Below are 19567 nucleotides of genomic sequence, written 5' to 3'. Positions count from 1 at the left end.
AGGCTGGCTAGGCCTCCAGCTTGATTTCAGGAGTCTGTTCTTAGAAGATCATCACATTATCATAACAGGAAATCAGTCAGTGCCCATGCACACCATCTGCTGCTAGGTGAGGAGGCTTTCTCTTACTCCCTCCTTCCCTTGTAATTCCAGTCCCAATCATCTTGCCTGTCACAGTATCAGAGAACATTAGAGTTTAGAAGGGACCTCCAGAGATCATCCAGTCCACCCCCCCTGCCAAAGCAGGGTCACCCAGGGTAGCCTGCACAAGAATGCATCCAAGCAGGTTTTGAATGTGTCCAGAGAAGACTCCACAACCTCTCTGAGCAGCCTGCTCCAATGCTCTGTCATCCTCACTGTGAAGATGTTTCTCTTCACCTTGAGGTGAAATCTATGTTCAGGCTTGTACCCACTGTTCCTTGCCTTATCACTGCACACCACCAAAAAGAGCTTGGCCCCCTCCACTTGACACCCACTCCTCAGATATTGATAGACATTGATCAGATCCCTCTCAATCTTCTCCTCTCCAGACTAAACAGCCCCAGGGCTCTCAGTGTCTCTCCACAGAGGAGATGCTCAAGTCCCCTAATCATCCTCATGGCTTTCCATTGGACTCTCTCCAGCAGGTCTCTTGAACTGCGGAGCCCCAAACTGGACACAGTATTGCAGGTGTGGTCTCACCAGGACAGAGTAGAGGGGAAAGAGAACCTCCCTAGCCCTGCTGGCCACACTTTTCTTGCTGCACCCCAGGATCCTACTGGCTGTCTTGGCCACAAGGGCACATTGCTGTCCCACCTGTCCTGCCCACCTTTGTACCCTTGGTCTTCAGTGGCTCTGAAAAGCAACTTCACAAGAACAGAAGGAAAAAAAAAAAAAGAGTTGTTGGGTTGTTGTTTTGTTTTGGTAAGGAGTAGTAACAAAAGAGAACCTGAATGGCAGCCAAACGACCCAAAGGCCAGTTATGAAGTCTGCTGTAGATGAGTGTGATGGTTTGAAACTGTCTTTTTAATTTTTCCTTGCAAAGTTCAGAACAGAGAAAGTGAAAGAATGTAAATAAGTCACTATTGGGTGTAAGAAAGCAAAATAACAATTGTTCTAAACACTTCCATTGGATAGATAGAAATGTTTAAGAACTATTACCCAAAACAAAGTAGGCATTCTGCACATTCTGCGTTCGGCAGTGGGGGCAGTTGCTGGGCTGTCTGGCTGCTGTTTCTTCTTCTCTTCTGGCTGAAGATAACACACTGACCTTGGCAGCTAAGTTAACAACTTTCTGCTTAACTAACTCTGCTTCTCTGTCCAGGGGGGTCTGGGGGGGAAGCTCCTGGGAGAGGGAGGCCCCTTTGGGAGGGTCCCCTTGGGGGGAAGCAAAGGGAGATCAGTTGTGCTTTTCTGTTGATTGTATATATTTGTGAATGTTGTGAATTTTGTATATTTGTACATATTCATTGCATTTCACTGTAGATTTTAGACTCTGCTTGTAAATACAGCTTTTCATTTGCTTCCAGACTGAGCTAGCCTGGTTATTGTTGGTGGGGGGGGAATTTCAGCTCACACCGACACAATGAGCTGTTGACTGAATACCAATCCCTGCATACTAAAAAAGAAAAAAAAAATTCAACTAAACCCCTCCTGCTACCCCACCTCCATTTCTACTGTTTGTTTTGTCAAAGGAGATGACAATCACTCACAACACAGAGCTGAATAAGAAAATTATCAGCTGCCTCAGCCAACGCAGTGTGGTGAGCAGTTGTCAAACTCCTGCAGAATTTGTCACAAGTCTTCCTGCAAACGCTTCTAAGATTTCTAAAGAAGCCCAGAAAAGCTCCTTTTCATTAAAAAGGCAAGCCTCCCTTTCAACTTGCTACACCACCTCTGTGATGGGACCAGCCAGCCAGCCAAGGATGCTCTCTCCCACTTCACCCAGCACAGGCTGCCTCAGCAGGCGCGTAGGCAGATCTGATGCAGTTACCTCACCCTGGAGAGGGCACTGAGGCCAAAAACAGAAGCTACTGAATGGAGGGAGAAAAATACACACCCCAGCCAGTGATGAGCTCAGGTCAACAACTGGTTTACTGAACAGGAGCTCTTTAGGCAGAGCCACTGATGTGAGAAGGGGCAGAGAAACTGAGGTACAGCAGTGACAGGTTTGAAGAGAACTAAACACAACAGACCCCCAAAGAGCTGAGCAACACAGCTGAGAGGAAAGGGGCAAGTATCAGGAGAAAGCCAAGGGTGAGGAAGGCAAAGCAGTACAATGTTCAGACACAACATGCCCAGACACGTTGTGGGGCACTGGTAACACAGCAGCACTGGTAACACTGTGAGGGCCAGGCCCGGCCTGCAGCAGCACCAGTGCAGTGCTCCCTACAGGCTCCTCGCCCTGGCACTGGCTTCCCACTGCCCAAGTGCCCGGCTCTCCCAGGCCAGTCTCTCCACAGGATCCCGAAGGCAGCCCTGAGGCTGCTGCTCTCCCAGGCCAGTCTGTCCGCAGGAGACCCGAAGGCAGCCCTGAGGCTGCTGCTCTCCCAGGCCAGTCTGTCCGCAGGATCCCGAAGGCAGCCCTGAGGCTGCTGCGCTTCCCGCCATTTCCCCTCACGAAGCGCCAGCGCCGCCGCTGCACGCGCACCCGCCTACCCGCCTCATTCCCGTACCTCAGTTACGCAGGCGGAGATACGTAGATTGCGCTGGAGGAAGAGGCCGCGCCGTTTGCGTAGGGCCCGCCTCGATTCCCGAAACGCCTTTACGACAACGGGCGGCGGGCGGGGGCGGGGCGTTACGGAGGTGGCGTAAGGAAGGCCCTGGCAGCTCGCGCCCCACCTCAGACGTGGCCGGCGGAGGAGGGGCCGGAGCGGCCGCACCGCGATGTGGCAGCGGTCGGTGTGCGTGGGCCTGCTGGCCCTGGCGCTGGGCTACCTCTGCCTACTGGGCCCTGAGCTGTCCCCCTCGGCGCTGCGGCACCTCTCCGCCTCGCTGCTGGGAGGGCTGCGCCGTGCCCGCTCCCTTGAGGCCCGTATGGTGGCGGCCTGGCAGGCGGCGATCGTCCGCCCGGCCCGCGGATGGGCGCGCGTCGCCGTCGGGTAGGTGTGCCGGGCGCGCGTGGCGGGGCAGGGCCAGAGCGCCCCTGGCGGCGGGGCGGGAGCGCTGCATAGCTGTGGGCAGGCTTGGGCGTGGATGGGTCCGGGCATAGATGGGTCCAGGTCGCCCCTCTCCCCAGCCGCTCCTGCCTGCAGCCATCGGTTTCCCTGAATCGCTCTGAGGTTCGAAGCTGGTCACAGGAGGCTGCGGTGCCTAGCAGAGGTGGGCAGCTGCCAGGCAAGCAGGGGTAGAGGCTTCCTCTCAGGTCATCCCTGCCATGCTGGAAGACCTCACACCGAGGCAGCTGGGCGCACCCTGGGCACTCTCTGTTAATTCTGCAGACCTGTGGTTTCCCAGGCAAGGGCATTTTCTCAAGACAGCCACTGGCACCCACCTACTGCATGGCAGAAGTAGGCCTTGGCTGAGGGGATTAATGGTGCAGAAAACTCTTGTGCTGGTGATTTAAGTTTATGTGCTGCATGGTTCAGACCTGATTGGCAAGCCTGCCTCTGGAGATCTTATCCCCAGCTGGCTTGCCTGTAAAACAAATTACATGAGGCACTTGGAGCTGCTGGCCCAGCCCTGGGAAGGTGGCAACTGGGGAGCACAGTCCAGGAATAAACAGGTACAAGAGAGATGTCTCTGTGGATCTCTTTGGTGGGTGAAAAGCTGGGCATGAGCTCACAGGCCAGAACCAACCCTGGGCTGGTCTCCAGCAGCAGGGGCAGGGAGGGGATTCTGCCCCTCTGCTGTGCTCTGCTGAGACACCCCCTGCAGTGCTAGGGCAGCTCTGGAGTCCTCAGCACAGCACAGACAGGGCCCTGTTGGAGCAGGGTCAGAGGAAGCCACAAAATGATCTAAGACTGGAACACCTCTGCCGTAAGGCCAGAGTAAGAGTGTTGGGTGTATTCAGTCTGGAGAAAGGAAGGCTCCAGAGACTGGAACCGGCTGCCCAGGGAGATGGTGGAGTCCCCATCCCTGGAGGTGTTCATGAAATATGTGGCCATGGCACTTGGGGACATAGTTTAGTGGCCATGGTGGTGTTAGATTGATGGTTGGACTGGATGACCTTAGAGGTCTTTTCCAACTGAATATAAATGTGTCAGCAGAGGAATGGCAGGGAGGGAGAGGACAGACATTTGGGACATGATTGGAGGTGTCTCACTTGAAGGCATCATTGCTTGATTCCTGTTCCCTTCATTTATAATGAGTCATTAAAATATAACATTGGTGACCTTTAGCTGCACTGAGTTTGGGGCTGCTTGGGTGTGAGCTTGTCTTGGTTCTGCTGCATGAGGAGGATTTCTCTCCTTTGTGTATGCCATGATGCCTGGTACCCAGGATTTCTGAGCTTCCTACTTTCTGCACTGAAAAGCATAAGGGTTTTTCATGCCCTTTCTTGTGTGTGGTGCAGCCCAAGTCATGCATGAAAGGTCACTGCCAAAGGAGGGAGCTAACATGGGTTCATGCTGACACCCAGGCATCACTGTCTGGAGCACGGTGTGGATAGACAAGAGGCAAGGCAGAGATCTTGGAGGTTTGTAAGGCCAGGCTGGATGGGGCTCTGAGCAACCTGATGTAGTGTGAGGTGTCCCTGCCCATGGCAGGGGGTTGGAGCTGGATGATTCTTGAGGTCCCTTCCAGCCCTGACAATTCTATGATTCTATGATCCTGGAAAAGCTTTCTGGATCGTTTGGATCCCTGTCAGTGCAGCCTGGGGCACAGGGACACAAACTGAGGTTGACAGCAGTTCTAGAAGATGCCTCAGCACTGGTGGAGTGATCTCAGTTAAGTATTTGGTTCCTGAGCCAGCAATGGTCCCTGGCAGCCCAGCAGGCAGCTGTGTGCTGAGTTGCATCCAGAGCAGGGAGAGAGCAGCACAGGGAGGGGATTCTGCCCCTCTGCTCTGCTCTGAGACCCCACCAGCAGCACTGCCTCCAGCTCTGGGGCCCCCAGTACAGGAAGGACCTGGAGCTGCTGGAGAGGGTCCAGAGGAGACCACCAAAATGATCAGAGGGCTGGAGAACCTCCCCTATGGGGACAGTCTGGGAGAGTTGAGGCTGTTCAGCCAGGAGAAGGCTCCAGGGAGACCTTAGAGCAGCCTTTGAGTACCTGCAAAGGGCCTGCAAGAAAAGTGGGGAGGGGCCTTTTACAAAGGCATGGAGTGACAGGATGAGGGGCAATCGTTTGAAGCTGGAAGAGGGGAGATTGAGACTGGAGATTAGGAGGAAATTCTTTCTAATGAGGGTGGTGAGACACTGGAACAGGTTGCCCAGGGAGGTTGTGGATGCCCCCTCTCTGGAGAGGTCTTCAAGGCCAGGTTGAATGGGGCCTTGAGCAAGCTGGGCTGGTGGGAGGTGTCCCTGCCCATGGCAGAGGGTTGGAACTGGATAATCTTGAAGGTCCTTCCCAACCCAAACCCATTCTGTCGTGCTGTGAGATCAGGATCTCTCTGAAACCAAGGAGTACAAAAAAGAAAAGTGCTCATCAAGTTTCTTCCTAGGGGCCTGGTTCCAGCCCAGAAACTTTCCTGTTCTCTAGTCTGAATTAGACTGTGTTTAGCTTGAGGTGATGGATAGGAAAGGAGGACTGCAAGATCTGAGCCAAAGGTTAGACTTAACCTGAAGGCTGGATCTGCTGAAATGGTTCTTACTGCTGCCTCCTGTTTCCACTGGCTGAGTGGAGGCAGGCTGCTATCTCTGGAAGTCTGAGATGGTCCTTTGGAAGTGGTGGCTTTCAGTGTTTGAGCTGACACCTTGCTCTCTTGACTCCTCCAAACAGAGCCAGCCTGCCTGGAGGGAATTTGTGTGCCTGATTTGGGCTGCTGTTGGGAGCAGTTGGCACTCCAGGGTGATCTAGACTTGCATACTTTCCGGTTTTGTTTGAAGTCTTGAATTGCAGTTTAGGTTTTAAACCTGAAATGGAGTTTTTTGAAAGCTTTATTTTAAGAATATAAAAGGATATTCTTATTGTGCCTTTTCTTGGGTTAGAATCACGGCTTGCATTGGATTGGGAGGGACCCTCAAAAGCCATCTTGTCCAACCCCCTTGCACTCAGCAGGGACACCTCCAATTAGAACGGGCTGCACAGGGTCACATCAAGTCTGATCTTGAATGTCTCACAGGGGTAGGGCCTCAACCACATCCCTGGGCAACCACTTCTGTATTTCACCACTCTCATTCTGAAGAACTTCATCCTGATGTCCAACCTAAATCTCCCCTGCTTCGGTTTCAAATCATTGCCCCTTTTCCTATCACTCCCAATCCCTTCTAAACAGCCCCTCCTCAGCCTTTCTGTGAGTCCCCTTCAGACATTGAAATGCAGCTCTCAGGTGTGGGTAACGCTCCCGTCCCCGGTGCTGTGGGTAACGCTCCCGCCCCCGGAACCTTCTCTTCTCCAGGCTGAGCAGCCCCAACTCTCTCAGCCTGACCCCACAGGAGAGGGGCTCCAGCCCTCTGATCATCTTTGTGTCCTCCTCTGGACCCTCTCCAGCAGTTCCATGTCCTTCTCATGTTGAGGGCCCCAGAACTGGACACAGCTCTCTCAGAATGTTTTGGGGCCAGCCTACAGCAGTGACTGAAGTGCAGCACATCCTGCAGCCCAGGCAGCCACCCTTGGCCCCTCGCAGCTCAGGCTCTGGTTTGGCTGCAGCAGAAGGTGACTGGTCCCCATCTCCCCTGCAGAGCACGCCAGGAGGTGAATGTCAGAAATTCCTCTGCCTTTGGGCTGGTTTTTTTCCCTTTGGCCTGGTAGTTGTCCCCTTCAGCAGGAGGGCTGCCACCAGCAGGTGTGGTGATGCCCTGGCACCGCGTTCCCAGCACCGCCTTCTCCTCCTCTCTTGCAGCGTCAATGCCTGCGTGGACGTGGTGCTGTCCGGCGTCAGGCTGCTGGAGGCGCTGGGTCTGGAACCTGGGGATGGCAGAAATCACCTGGTCTTGAACTCCCAACAGGACCTGAAGGAAGCATTTGCTCACTTCATGGAGAAGGGGGCAGCTGCTGAGCGCTTCTTCAGCGACGCTGAGTCCTTCCAGCACATCGCTCGGACGGCCTCCGAGCACCCTGGGGCACAGGTATGGCTTCCCCCAGGGCCAGCTGTGAGAAGCAGGCTGCTCACCTTCTGCATCATTGGTGGCTTCTGTTCTCTGGCTAGTGAGAGTGCTTAGGAGAGAGAAACTTCTGCTATAGCTTTGAGTGTGTTCATGACCCCTCAGCACAGGAAAAACATGGACCTGTTGAGCAGGTCTAGAGGTGGCCACAACAGTGATGCGAGGGCTAGAACCCTGCTGTGGGAGGGCAGGCTGAGACAGTTGGGATTGTTCAGCTTGCAGAAGAGAAGGCTCCAGGGAGACCTTCTGGTGGCCTTTCAGTGCTCAAGGGAGCTGATCAGGAAGCTGGGGATAGACTTTTGAGCAGGGCCTGTTATGACAGGACAAGGGGTGATGGTTTGAACCGAAAGAGGAACATTCAGTCTGGAAAGAAATTCGACAGTAAGGATGGTGAGACCTTGGCCAAGGTCGCCCAGAGTGGTGGTAGATACTCTATTCCTGTGACCATTCCAGGTCAGGTTGTTTGGGGCTCTGAGCACCCTGCTCTAGTTGAAGATGTCCCTGCTGACTGCAGGGGAATTGGAGTAGATGACCTTCAAAGGTCCATTCCAACCCAAACCATTCTATGAGTCTGTGACTTCCCAAGGACCTCTGCACCTGCTGCAAACAGAAGGGCTCTAAATGGGCTATCCCCTGCTTGTTCCCAAAGCTGCAATGTCAACCTACTGTCACTCTGTAAGATGGGAGCCAGATGGGGCTGGTGCTGCAGAAGAGGTTCTGACACCTTGTAATGTGTCAGGAAGTGAGGAAATAGATCCCAGCATTAGGAGCTGTAAACACTGATCAGCTCCAGGTACTTAGCACAGTACTGGGGCTGTTCTCTTGGACTGACAATAAGAAATGAAGTCATTCTTTCCTGAAGCCTCCCTTTCCAAGAGCAAAGCTTGGCTGCTCTCATTTTGCCTCTTCTAGCTGGATACCTGGCTTGGCAGTTAGCTAATCTCTACAAACTGCTTAATGCCACCTTCTCTGCAGTTCACCAGCTGCTTCCCAAAGTGAGGAAGAGCTCTAAATGCCTTCTCTTGGCCAAGACTCTGATAACTTGCTTGCTATATTGGCTTTCTGGAATCACCTCATTATCAGCTGCAGCCTGTTTTCAAGCACTGCTGAGTGCCTGTGAGCCTCCTGACATCTATATTCTTTGGTTTCATGACTGACATCAGGGTTTTCTTACTTGAAAGTTTGTCCTTTCTCACCTGAGGAACCTTTCATGGCTCCACTCACATCCTGTGGGTGCAGGCAGCAGGTGTCACTTTGATTTCTAACTAGAGGAAGGCTTGGTGCAGTTTGAAAACCATTGCTAACATCATTTAGCTTTGCTAAAAAGCCAGCGGTTCCCCACTGGCACAGAGAGGCTGCACATAGGGAGGGGCTGCTTGTGTTCTGGAGTCATGGATCTTTACAGGGCTGTCACCTGAAGGTGAATATTTAGCTTTGAAAAAGCTCAGCTTGTGGAGCTCTCCCGAGTTGTCCAATCCTTCAGCCCCACTAAGCTTTCTTAGCTGCTGTGATGCCAGATTCTGTTCTAAAGAGCTTCAACCTCTGGAGCTTTTCAGCCTGTGCTGAGGACTGAGCATGTACAAAGCCCTGGAAGCACAGCCACACCCAGCCCTGCCTCTCTCTGTCTGTTTCACAGCTTTATGTTGGAGGAAACGCTGCTCTCATCGGTCAGAAGCTGGCAACAAACCCAGACCTGAAGGTAGGCATCCCAAGAGGTGACCTTACTCATTGTCTTGGGCTCACAGGACTGAGGGCAACAAAGCTGCTGAGGGCTTTGGAGAGCAGGTCTTAGGAGGAGAGGCTGAGGGAACTGGGGTTCTTCAGCCTGAAGAAGAGGAGGCTGAGAGAAGACCTCATTGCTCTCTACTACTACCTGAAAGGAGGTTGGAGTGAAGCTGGAGTTGGCCTCTTCTCCCAGGTAACTAAAGACAGGATGAGAGGAAATGGCCTCAAGGTGCACCAGGGGAGGGTGAGGTTGGAGATTAGGAACAATTTCTTTTGCTGCAGTACTGGTCAGGGATTGGAACAGGCTACCCAGGGAGGTGCTGGAGTCACCATTCCTGGAGAGGTATTCGGGAAACCTGTGACCATGGCACTTTAAGGCATGGTCTGGTGGTCATGGAGGTGTTGGGTAGAAGGTTGGACTCGATGATCTTGGAGGTCTTTTCCACCCTTACTGATTCCATGACTTCCTTGTACTCTTGGGGGATGTGGCAGTTATTTCTTAGGCTGTGGTGGAACACAAGGTTGGGCTTACAAGTTGAAGAGCACAGCTGAGTTTTAGCAGTTGGATTATTTTATTTTTAATCAATTGTCTAGATGATGCTTAGATGCACTGTAAATGGTGACAGGCAAACCTCAGCTGTTTTCTCTTGTTTTCTTGTTTCTTCAGATCCTTCTTTGTGGCCCAGTTGGCCCCAAACTCCATGAACTACTTGATGACAATGTGGTGGTGCCTCCTGAATCCTTGCAGGAAAAAGATGAATTCCATCTCATCTTGGAGTATCAAGCAGGTACCTTGCAAAGCTGAATGTTAGATGAGAACAGAATTCCTGAATCCCAGCATGGCAGTGTTTGGAAGGGACCTCTGGAGATACTTGGTGCAGTCCCCCTAGAGCAGGATGCCCAGGATCACAATGTCCAGGTAGGTTTGGAATCTCTCCAGAGAAGGAGGCTCCACAACCTCTCTGGGCAGCAAGCTCCAGGCCTCCAGCACCCTCACAGCAGAGAGGTTTCTCCTCCTGTTCTGATGGAACCTCCTGGGTTCCAGTTTGTGTCCATTGCCTCTTGTCCTGTCCCCGGATACTGCTGACAAGACTCTGGCACCACCCTCTTGGCCCTTGTTCTTTAGCTACTGCTGAGCACTGATTTTGTTTGGAGCCCCAAACAAATGCTGCTGTCTGTGAAGGTGCTGGGTTTGATTGGGTGAATTCCAGAAGGACTGAAGAAAAGGCCTTGGGGGATGCTGGGGGACGAGAAGCTCAGCAGGAGCCAGCAGTGAGCACTTGCAGCCCAGAGAGCCAAGCAGAGCCTGGACTGCAGCAAGAGAAGTGTGGCCAGCAGGGCCAGGGAGGGGATTCTGCCCCTCTGCTCCACTCTGCTGAGACCACACCTGGAGCTCTGGGTCCAGTGCTGGAGCCTCTGTTCCAGGAAGGCTCTGGAGGTGCTGGAAGGATGAGCAGAGGGCTGGAGCTGCTCTGCTCTGGAGACAGACTGAGAGAGTTGGGGTTGTGCTGTCTGGAGAAGAGAAGGCTCTGAGGAGACCTTCTTGTGGCCTTCCAGGATCTGAAGGGGGCTCCAAGAAAGCTGGGGAGGGACTTTTGAGGGTGTCAGGGAATGATAGGACTGGGGGGAATGGAGCAAAACTAGAATTGGGGAGATTCAGATTGGATGTTAGGAAGAAATTCTTCCCCATGAGGGTGGTGAGAGACTGGCAGAGGTTGCCCAGGGAGGTGGTGGAAGCCTCATCCCTGGAGGTTTTTGCAGCCAGGCTGGAGGTGGCTGTGAGCAACCTGCTGTGGTGTGAGGTGTCCCTGCCCATGGCAGGGGGGTTGGAACTGGCTGCTCCTTGAGGTCCCTTCCAACCCTGACAGTTTTGTGACTGTGTAAATGGTCAGTACTGGAGGCTGGCAGTGGGCTCCTCTGGTGAGTCCATGTGCTTCAGGGAGCTGTGGTAGGTGACCAGACATGTAAAAGTCTTCTGAAGCTTTTTCCTCTTGTGTCCCAGGTCATTCCTGTATTTTGCTGTACTGGGTTACACTGCTGTCTTGGCTTCCCTTCAGTTCTGTGTCCTTGTTCACCATAGCCTGTAGAACACAAGTGGACAGGCTGCCCAGGGAGGTTGTGGATGCCCCCTCCCTGGAGATGTTCCAGGCCAGGTTGGATGAGGCCTTGAGCAAGCTGGGCTGGTGGGAGGTGTCCCTGCCCATGGCAGGGGGTTAAAACTTGAAGGTCCCTTCCAACCCAACTCATTCTGTGAATCCTCATGACAGAGCTTGGGTCGAGCTAAGAGGTGGTGGTTGGCAGAAGGGGAAGCTCTCCCCTCTCTCTACATATCCTGCAAATGCCCCAAACCTTTGGCCTGAGCTGGCTGTGGCACCACATTGCAAACTAAACAAAGACAGCTGATGGAACCATCCCACAGCTGGCAGAGCCAAGCAAAGAGGCTCTGAGTGTTCCCTCTGAGCAGACACCGTCTGCAGGAGGCAGAGGGAGGGGATGAAGAGAGCAAGGGAGAGACAGAGCAACGATTCCCACCTCAGCTCTTCCTGGGCATCTGTGCCTTTGGCTTCCAGCAGGCTATCCTCAAGTGGGGGATCTTCAGCCATGTGGTTGGATCTGCTTCTTGAGTCCCGTTGCTTCCATTTGTTTGCCCCTAGGGGAAGAGTGGGGACAAGTGAGAGCACCCAACGCCAACCGCTTCATCTTCTCCCACGACCTATCCAACGGCGCCTTGAACATGCTGGAGGTCTTTGTGTCCAGCCTGGATGAGTTTCAGCCAGACCTTGTGGTGCTCTCAGGACTTCACATGATGGAAGGGCAGAGCAAGGAGATGCGGCACAGACGGCTCCTGGAGGTAAGATACTCCAATACCAGCGGCTGAGGGGCCTGGGGGTGTTTACTGTGGAGAAGAGGAGGCTCAGGGCAGACCTCATTGCTCTCCACAGCTCCCTGGGAGGAGGCTGCAGTGAGGTGGGGGTTGGGCTCTGCTCCCTACTCTAGGGTAATAGAAGGAGATGGCCTGAAATTGTGCCAGAGCAGGTTTAGTTTGGGGATTGGGAAAATGTCTTTGCTGCAGAGTGGTGAGGGATTGGAAGAGGCTGCCCAGGGAGGTGGTATATTCCCCACCCCTGGAGGTGTTCAACAAACATTGGATGTGGCACCTGGGGCCATGGTTTAGTGGCCATGGTGCTGTTGGGTTGCTGGTTGGACTGGATGATCTTAGAGGTCTGTTCCAATTGAAACAAATCCATGATTCTGAGCCTGGCACTGTCCCTGTGGAGCCCTCTTGAAGTGTGCTGAGCAGGAGCAGGCCAGAACCCAGTGGGTGTTTGTCTCTTTTCTCAAGTAACAAGTGATAGCACAAGAGGAAATGGCCTCAAATTGTGCTCAGGGTAAGTTTAGGTTGGACATCAGGGAAAATTTCTGTACTGAAAGAGTGGTCAAGGCCTGGAACAGGCTGCCCAGGGAGGTGCTAAGAGTCACCATCCCTAGAGGTGTTCAGAAAACATGTAGACATGGTTTGATGGCTATGGTGGTGTTGGGTTGATAGTTGGACCTGATGATCTTGGAGGTCTTTTCCAACCTCAATGATTCTATGATCTCCTTAATTTCCATTTCAACAAATGCTTCTTGACAAAGTCTTGGTTGCCCATGACTGAATTTGGAAGCAGGCTGTGTCCTCAGCTCTCCCACAAATCTCATCAGTATTCATAGAATGCCTTAGGTTGGAAGGGACCTCAGAGATCATCTACTCCAACCTCCTTGCTGTGGGCAAGGACACCTCTCAAGTAGACTTGGCTGCTCAAGGCCTCATCCAGTCTGGCTTTGAACACCTCCAGGGAGGGGGCAAAAGGTATTGCCTACCAAAAGAAGCAAGTGAGCTGCAGAAGTGGCACAAGTCTGATCCTGTGACACTGCTGTTGCTTGGGTTCAGTGGGTTGTCTAGAGGGAAAAAAAAAGTGGTCTGGTTGTCTGCCTGGAGGATGCTGACATGGTAACTGGAGCTTCTCCAGTGGCTAAGTGACACTTGTTGGATCACAGATGCTGAGATGATCAAGGGTTTCATCACAACTTGCATTCTTAAGCAGCAGCTGTGCTAGATAATCCAAGAGGCAGCTTCCTCAGCTGAGCCCAAAGGACTTGCACCAAAAGTCTCCTTTTTCTTTACAGATCTTTGCCCCCTTCCCACTGCAGCCCACCAGCCTTTTCCCCTTTGCTTTCTGTTTTCCTGCTCTAGGGTCAGCTGTCCTACAGCTGCTGCAGGTCTGTGAGGTGTCTGAATGACTCCAGCAGAGAAGTGCTGAGTTGGGTGCAGATGAGGGCTAGATCCCATCTGCCTGCTCTGGGATTCTGAGAACTGGAGCAGTTTGTTCAGTTCTGGGCTCCCCAGCTGAGGAAGGACAAAGAATGGCTGGAGAGAGTCCACTGCAGGGCCACTAAGGTGCTGAGGGGCCTGGAGCATCTCTCATCTGAGGGGAGGCTGAGCTGGGGCTGGTGAGCCTGGGGAAGAGGAGGCTGAGGGGGGAGCCTGTGAATGCTCACAGTACCTAAGGGGTGGGTGTCAGGAAGGTGGGGCCAGGCTCTTCTCAGTGGTCCCCAGTGACAGGACAGGAGGTAATGGGCAAAAACCTGAACATGGAAGTTCCATCTACACATGAGAAGGCACTTTGAAAGGTGGCCTTGGAGCAGGCTGCCGAGAGAGGTGGTGGAGTCTCCCTCTCAGGAGACTTTCAAGGCCTACCTGGCTGTGTTCCTGTGTGATCTGCTTCAGGTGACCCTGCTCAGGCAGGGGGGTTGGACTGGATGATGTCGAGAGGTCCCTTCCAACCCCTCCCATTCTGTGATTCTGTGAACTAGGAGTAGTTTATGCTTAAATCCATGCACAGGAAGGTCACAGGAGGTGCATCCCTGAGTCAAAGCCCTTTGTCCTCTGTGTTTGTGAATGCAGAGTGGTTTGGGCTGGGTGGGTGGTTTGATATTCCTTCATCCCTGCAGGCTGTGGCCTCCATCTCCGATATCCCGACTGACATTCCCATACACCTGGAGCTGGCCAGCATGACTGACCAGGACTTCATGAGCAACATCGTGCATCAGGTAAGGAAAATGAAAGGACATGCTCCTGTTACCAGCTCCCTTCTCTCCAGACTCTCACTGCGCAGCCTGGCAGATGAGGGCACAAATGACAACTCAGCGTTAGGGGCAGAGGGGCAGAATCCCCTCCCTGCCCCGGCTGCCCATGCTGCTGGGCATCAGCACAGGGCACAGCTGGCAGTGCACAGTGCTGGCTTGTGCCCAGCTTTTCGCACACCAGCACCCCCAAGTCCCTCTCCCCAGGGCTGCTGTTCAGCTCTTCATCCTCAGCCTGCTTACTGCAGAGGGGGTTGGATGAGAATGCTCAGGGGGTTGGAGCAGCTCTGCTACAAGGACAGGCTGAGGGAGCTGGGGGTGTTCAGCCTGGAGAAGAGGAGGCTCTGGGAAGACCTAATTAAGCCACCTGCCTGAAGGGGGCTACAGGAAGGATGGAGAGGGACTCTTTGCAGAGGCCTGCAGTGACAAGGCTTCAAATTAGAGCAGAGCAGATTTAGATTGGATGTTAGGAACAAGTTCTGCACCAGGAGGGTGGTGGAACACTGAAACAGGTTGCCCAGGGAGATGGTTGAGGCCCTATCCCTGGGGCCTCATTCAAGGTGAGGCTTGACAAGGCCCTGGGCAACCTGATCTGGTTGGGGATGTGCCTGCTGAGTGCAGGGGGTTGGACTGGATGAGCTTTGGAGGTCCCTTCCAGCCTGGACCATTCTATGATTCTATGGATCAATACCAAGGGTTGCCCAGACCCAGGTGCAGGACTCAGCCCTTGGCCTTGTTGAGCCTTGTGATGTTCCCACAGGCCCACTCCTGGAGCTTCCAGTACTCACAGTTCCACAGGTGGAGGTTCCTTTGGCTGATTCAGACTTAGCAGGCTGGGAGACTTCTAGAAAGAACCAGATTTGGATTTGAGCTGAGTTTACAGTTGAAAAAAATATTGATTTCTTTGCAGAATTTCTTTCCTGCAGCATCCATGGTTGGTTGTTTAGCTTGACACAGGCCCTGTCCCTGGAGATGTTAAAAATCAGACTTGATGTGGCCCTGAGCAGCCTGCTGTAGTTGGAGGTGTCCCTGCTGACTGCAGGAGGGGTGGACAAGAGGACCTTTGAGGGTCCCTTCAAACCTGATGCAATCTGTGAATCTCAGTGCTGTGTTTCACATGGATCTGATGTTTTGTTACTCCCTAGAGTGTGACTGGATTGCACAAGCTGAGTGTGCACTCCTGGGCTGAAGTTTTATTGGCCAAGTAATTCTTGTACAACTGGGAAGCTTCTGGCCTTCATCTCTCCAGGAATCAGGGTGCTCCCTTCTGCTGAGCATGCTGGCAATGGGGCCAGGAACACAGCCCTGTAAAGCTCATCCCCTGAATGAGGAATCACAGAAACATTCAGGTTGGAAAAGTGCCTCAGGGTCACCAAGTCCAATCCAGAACCCTACTCTGCAAGGGTCACCCCTAAACCATAGCCCCAAGCACCACATCCTAACCTCCTTTAAACACCTTCAGGCTTGGGGACTCCACCACCTCTCTGAGCAGCACATTCCAGTCCCTGACCACTCTCACTGTGAACAAATTCTTCCTCCTGTCCAGCCTACCCCTGCCCTGCTGCAGCTTGAGGCCATTCCCTCTTGTTCTGTCACTAATTCCCTGTCAGAAGAGACCAGCACCAACCTCTCCACAGCCTCCTTGCAGGGAGTTGTAGACAGCAATGAGGTCTCCCCTCAGCCTCCTCTTCTCCAGCTAACCCTCCCCAGCTCCTTCAGTTGCTCTTTCTCAGATTTGTTCTCCAGGCCCTTCCCAGCTTCCTTGCCCTCCTCTGCCCTGGCTCCAGCACCTCCACATCTCTCTTGTTTTGAGGTGTCCAAAATTGGGCACAACACTCCAGGTGTGGCCTCCCCAGAGCTGGTACAAGAGGACAATCACAGGTAATTAGCTACAGAACAAGAGGGGATGGCCTCAAGCTGCAGCAGGGCAGGGTTAGACTGCACAGTAGGAAGAATTTGTTCCCAGTCAGAGGGGTCAGGGATTGGAACAGGCGCCCAGGGAGGTGGTGGAGTCACCAACCCTGGATGTGGTCCTTTGGATGTGGTGCCTGGGGCTATGGTTCAGGAGTGAGGCTTGCAGAGTAGGGTTCTGGGTTGCACTTGGTCATCCTGAGGCTCTTTACCAACCTGAATGTTTCTGTGCTTCCATGACAATCCCCTCCCTGCTCCTGCTGGACACAGCATTGCTGATCCCAGCCAGGATGCCTTTGGCTTTCTTGGCCACCTGGGCACACTGCTGGCTCCTCTTCAGCTGCTTGGCCATCAGCACCCCCAGCTCCCTTTCTGCCAGCAGCTTTCCAGCCACGCTGCCCCAAGCCTGCAGCACTGCTTGGGGTTGTTGTGCCCCAAGTGCAGGGCCTGGCACTCGGCCTTGCTGGAGCTCCTCCTGGTACTGCTGCCCACGGATCCAACCTACCCAGGCCCCTCTGCAGAGCGCTGTGGCAGCCCGGGGCCTGATGCTGTCTCCGTGTTGCCGTTAGCAGGTGCTTCCGCTGGTGAACTCCCTCGGGCTGAACGAGCAGGAGCTGCTGTTCCTGACGCAGGCCGCCTCGGGGCCCCACGCCTCGCTGGGCTCCTGGCGCGGCGTGCCGGACGTGGGCGTGGTCAGCGACATCCTCTTCTGGCTGCTGAAGGAGCAGGGCCGGGCGGCGCGCAGGGCCTCCGACCTCACCCGAGTCCACTTCCACACCCTGGCCTACCACATCCTGGCCACGGTGGACGGCTACTGGGGCAACCAGGCTGCCGCCGTGGCCGCTGGGGCCAGAGCCGCGGGGACGCAGGCCTGCGCCACCGAGACCATCGACGCCAGCAGAGTCTTTCTGAAGGCTCCCCTGGAGTTTGTGACCTCCCAGCTGGAGGCCCCTGCCAGAGTGTCTCTGAACCCCGACGAGCCGGTGGTGCGCTGGCACAGAGAGGGCATCTCCTTCCATTTCACCCCCGTGCTGGTCTGCAGGGACCCCGTGCGGACCGTGGGCCTGGGGGACGCTATCTCGGCAGAGGGACTGCTCTACTCCGAAGCCTATCCTCAATAGAAGCCTGAGAGCCTCCTCCTTCTCCACTGTGTGTGGTGTCCAATCAGCAGGGACTGGGATTGCAGCCAGTGGTGGCACTGAGCAGAACCAGGGTGTGCTGTGTTCTCTGGCTGGGACTGGGAAAGAGTCAAAGAGTAACTCCAGGGATCAGCTGTCAGACGCATTCCAGTTGCCTGGGCAAGGGGCCCAGGGCTTCACTTTTAGGTGCAGAATGTGAGAAGTGGCTTAGCTTTGTCTAAGGATGCTGGGAGGGAGAGGAACATCACCAGCCCCTGCTTGGCCTGGGTTTGCTGGTTGTAACTCTGAAGGGGCTGTGTGTCTGCCAGCCCTGGGAGACAGCAGCAGGCAGGAGAATTCCCTGCCAGGGATCCCAGGGGGAGCTCAGCAGCACTCAGCTCTGTCTCTCCTCTGATAAATCAACAATATTATCTCATCCTAGCACGTTGGTATGTGGCAAGAGGTGACCCTTCTGCTTGCTTGGTGTGATGATGGGTGATGAAACCTTTTACTGATGAAAAATTACCTCTCAGCCTCGGTGCCCCCCCTCCCCCCCCCCCCCCAGCACTGGAGGGAGCCAGAACCCCAAAATGTGATGCACACTGTGACCTACTTGACACTTGGATTATCTGGGGTCTCTCTGGGACTTAGGGCATTCAACTGAGCCCAAGTAACTTCAGTTTCTGGGCAGCTAGAAGTGAAGGTAATCAGGGGTTGTATTAGGGAGACAGCTTTATTTTCTTGCTAGCTAAACCACAAACCTCTCCCTCTGCTTGCTGCGTGCTGAAGACCAAGAGCTGCAGCAGAGGGGCTCACAGCTGAGGGGCCCTTTGCCCACGGTGGGTGCTCAGATCTGGGGGCTGGAGTCTCTCTTGTTGTTTGAGGATGGCTGTGCAATTTTCTGCCCTCCATTCAGAAAGGTTCATAAGCTAGAGAAGATCCCAAATGTGCAGCAGCATTTTCCAGGTGAGACTGGATGAGATATTTTTAGGGTTTGGGGTTTTTTTGTTGTTTTGTTTTCTTTTTATCTTTGACTAGGTCACTGAAAGCTTCTTTGCTCTGGACAGCCTCTGACATTAAAAAAGTAGAACTGTGTGTCCTTGTTAAATGTTTTGCTTAGATTTTTTTTCTTTCCCTCTTCATAGTGCCACCGGCATATTTTATTTTTTGTCTCTTTCCAGCATGATTTTGTCTCTTCCAGGATATTCAGGCATATCTGCATGGGGATTAGACTCACTTTGTCAGGAGCAGTGGATTCAGTGCAGTCAGTGCTGCTCTAGGATTTGGAGGAGGTTGCTTTAGGGTCACTCTTTGCACCTGAAGGGAGGTGAGGAGGGTCCCTGTCACTTAGGCTGCAGTGATCCCTTTCAGTAACGCTGTCAGTGAGGTTCTGCTGTTGGGAAATGCCTCCCTGAATGCCCTGGGAGGATGACAATTGGCAGCTGCTGTAACCTGTACTTAGCACACAGTGCTGCCTGTCAGTGTGTATTCAACTGCTGCTTTCCCTCTGAGCAAAGCCTTCTGCTGTGTTCCCCTGCAGCTCATCCCATCCTCAGCTTCTGCTGGCTCCCAGCATTGTGTCTGGGAGTTGAAGCATTTCTGTCCAGATGATTTTTTTTTTATTAGTACAGATAAATTGTAGCACAGGACTTGGAGTTCTGCTTTAGTCTTCCTACAGAAAAAAAAATGAATTAAAGACTCCTGTCAGCCATCTAAAACTGAGGCCCTTAGCAAGGTCATTTTGCAACCCTTGGTTGCAGCCTTCTGGCACATTCCCCTGCTGGGAGCACCAAAGCCCACACACGTCCTGCCAGCTGGGGATCTAATCCTTTGCTTATGTTAGGTCCTGCTTTCCTGAGCCTGGGCCAAGCTCTCTGGATTTTCCAGTTGGAAACCAAACAGGACTAAATACACACAAGCTGTCACCAGCAAGGGTCCTGCTGCTGTCCTTCACTGCTCTCCTCCAAAATCCACTCGCAGGGATGTGAGGCTGGTTGGACTGTGGCACAGCCATGTGGCCAGGTAAGATCAGAACTTGTGCAAGGGGAAGTTTCCTCATCTCCAACCTAACCCTCCAAGGCATAAATTCAGGCCATTTCTCTCCTCCTATTACCTGATAACTCTGCCTAAAAGCCAAACTCTAATTATTACCATCATTCTTAGCTTTAATTCCTCCTTCCTGCTCTTTCCCACCAAGTCATATTTCTCCCTGGGCCTGCTGTCAGTGTGCTGTGAGTGGCTGGCACCAGGAGTCCCTGCTCAGGTGACAGCAGCTGGTGGAGGCCAGACTGCTGCTCTGTCCATCCATCTGCCAGGAGCAGGCAGGAGCTCACCTGCCCCCCAGCCCCACTTGCCAAGGACAGCTCTGAGCAGGTGTGAGCTGTCCCTCAGCTGTGCTGCTGCTCACTCTGATGGAGCCTGGAAACAATCTGCGATCACAAAGCAACCCAGCAGCCTGGGCTGCCTTCATGGCCCACAGCCTGCCAACATGTGCTCAGCCTTCCTCTG

The 19567-nt window shown here is 53.5% G+C and overlaps 1 protein-coding gene across 2 annotated transcripts; it reads left to right on the top strand.

Annotated features, from left to right (window-relative positions):
* Positions 1-2862: 2862 nt before the first annotated feature.
* On the top strand, positions 2863-17586 carry ADPGK (ADP dependent glucokinase). 2 transcript variants are annotated; one of them, XM_054387804.1, is made up of 7 exons: positions 2863-3077; positions 6920-7145; positions 8818-8880; positions 9574-9694; positions 11561-11757; positions 13899-13997; positions 16514-17586. In XM_054387804.1, exons 1-7 carry the CDS (start codon positions 2863-2865, stop codon positions 17060-17062), a joined length of 1470 nt encoding a protein of 489 aa, XP_054243779.1. In that variant the 3' UTR covers positions 17063-17586. The 2 variants fall into 2 exon arrangements, with proteins under 2 accessions (XP_054243779.1, XP_054243778.1); XM_054387803.1 differs by having other exon boundaries at positions 16511-17586.
* Positions 17587-19567: the final 1981 nt, after the last annotated feature.

This window comes from Indicator indicator, chromosome 16, assembly GCF_027791375.1.
Source record: "Indicator indicator isolate 239-I01 chromosome 16, UM_Iind_1.1, whole genome shotgun sequence".
Lineage (NCBI taxonomy): Eukaryota > Metazoa > Chordata > Aves > Piciformes > Indicatoridae > Indicator > Indicator indicator.
This window is presented reverse-complemented; position numbering and strand designations above follow the sequence as displayed.

What these genes read in the sequence shown, in the direction of transcription:
- ADPGK (XM_054387803.1), top strand. Translation starts at nt 2,863, where the DNA reads ATGTGGCAGCGGTCGGTGTGCGTGGGCCTGCTGGCCCTGGCGCTGGGC. An exon ending in TGGGCGCGCGTCGCCGTCGG is followed by an intron (nt 3,078 to 6,919) that starts GTAGGTGTGCCG and finishes CCTCTCTTGCAG; the next exon opens with CGTCAATGCCTGCGTGGACG. An exon ending in GGCACAGACGGCTCCTGGAG is followed by an intron (nt 11,758 to 13,898) that starts GTAAGATACTCC and finishes TCATCCCTGCAG; the next exon opens with GCTGTGGCCTCCATCTCCGA.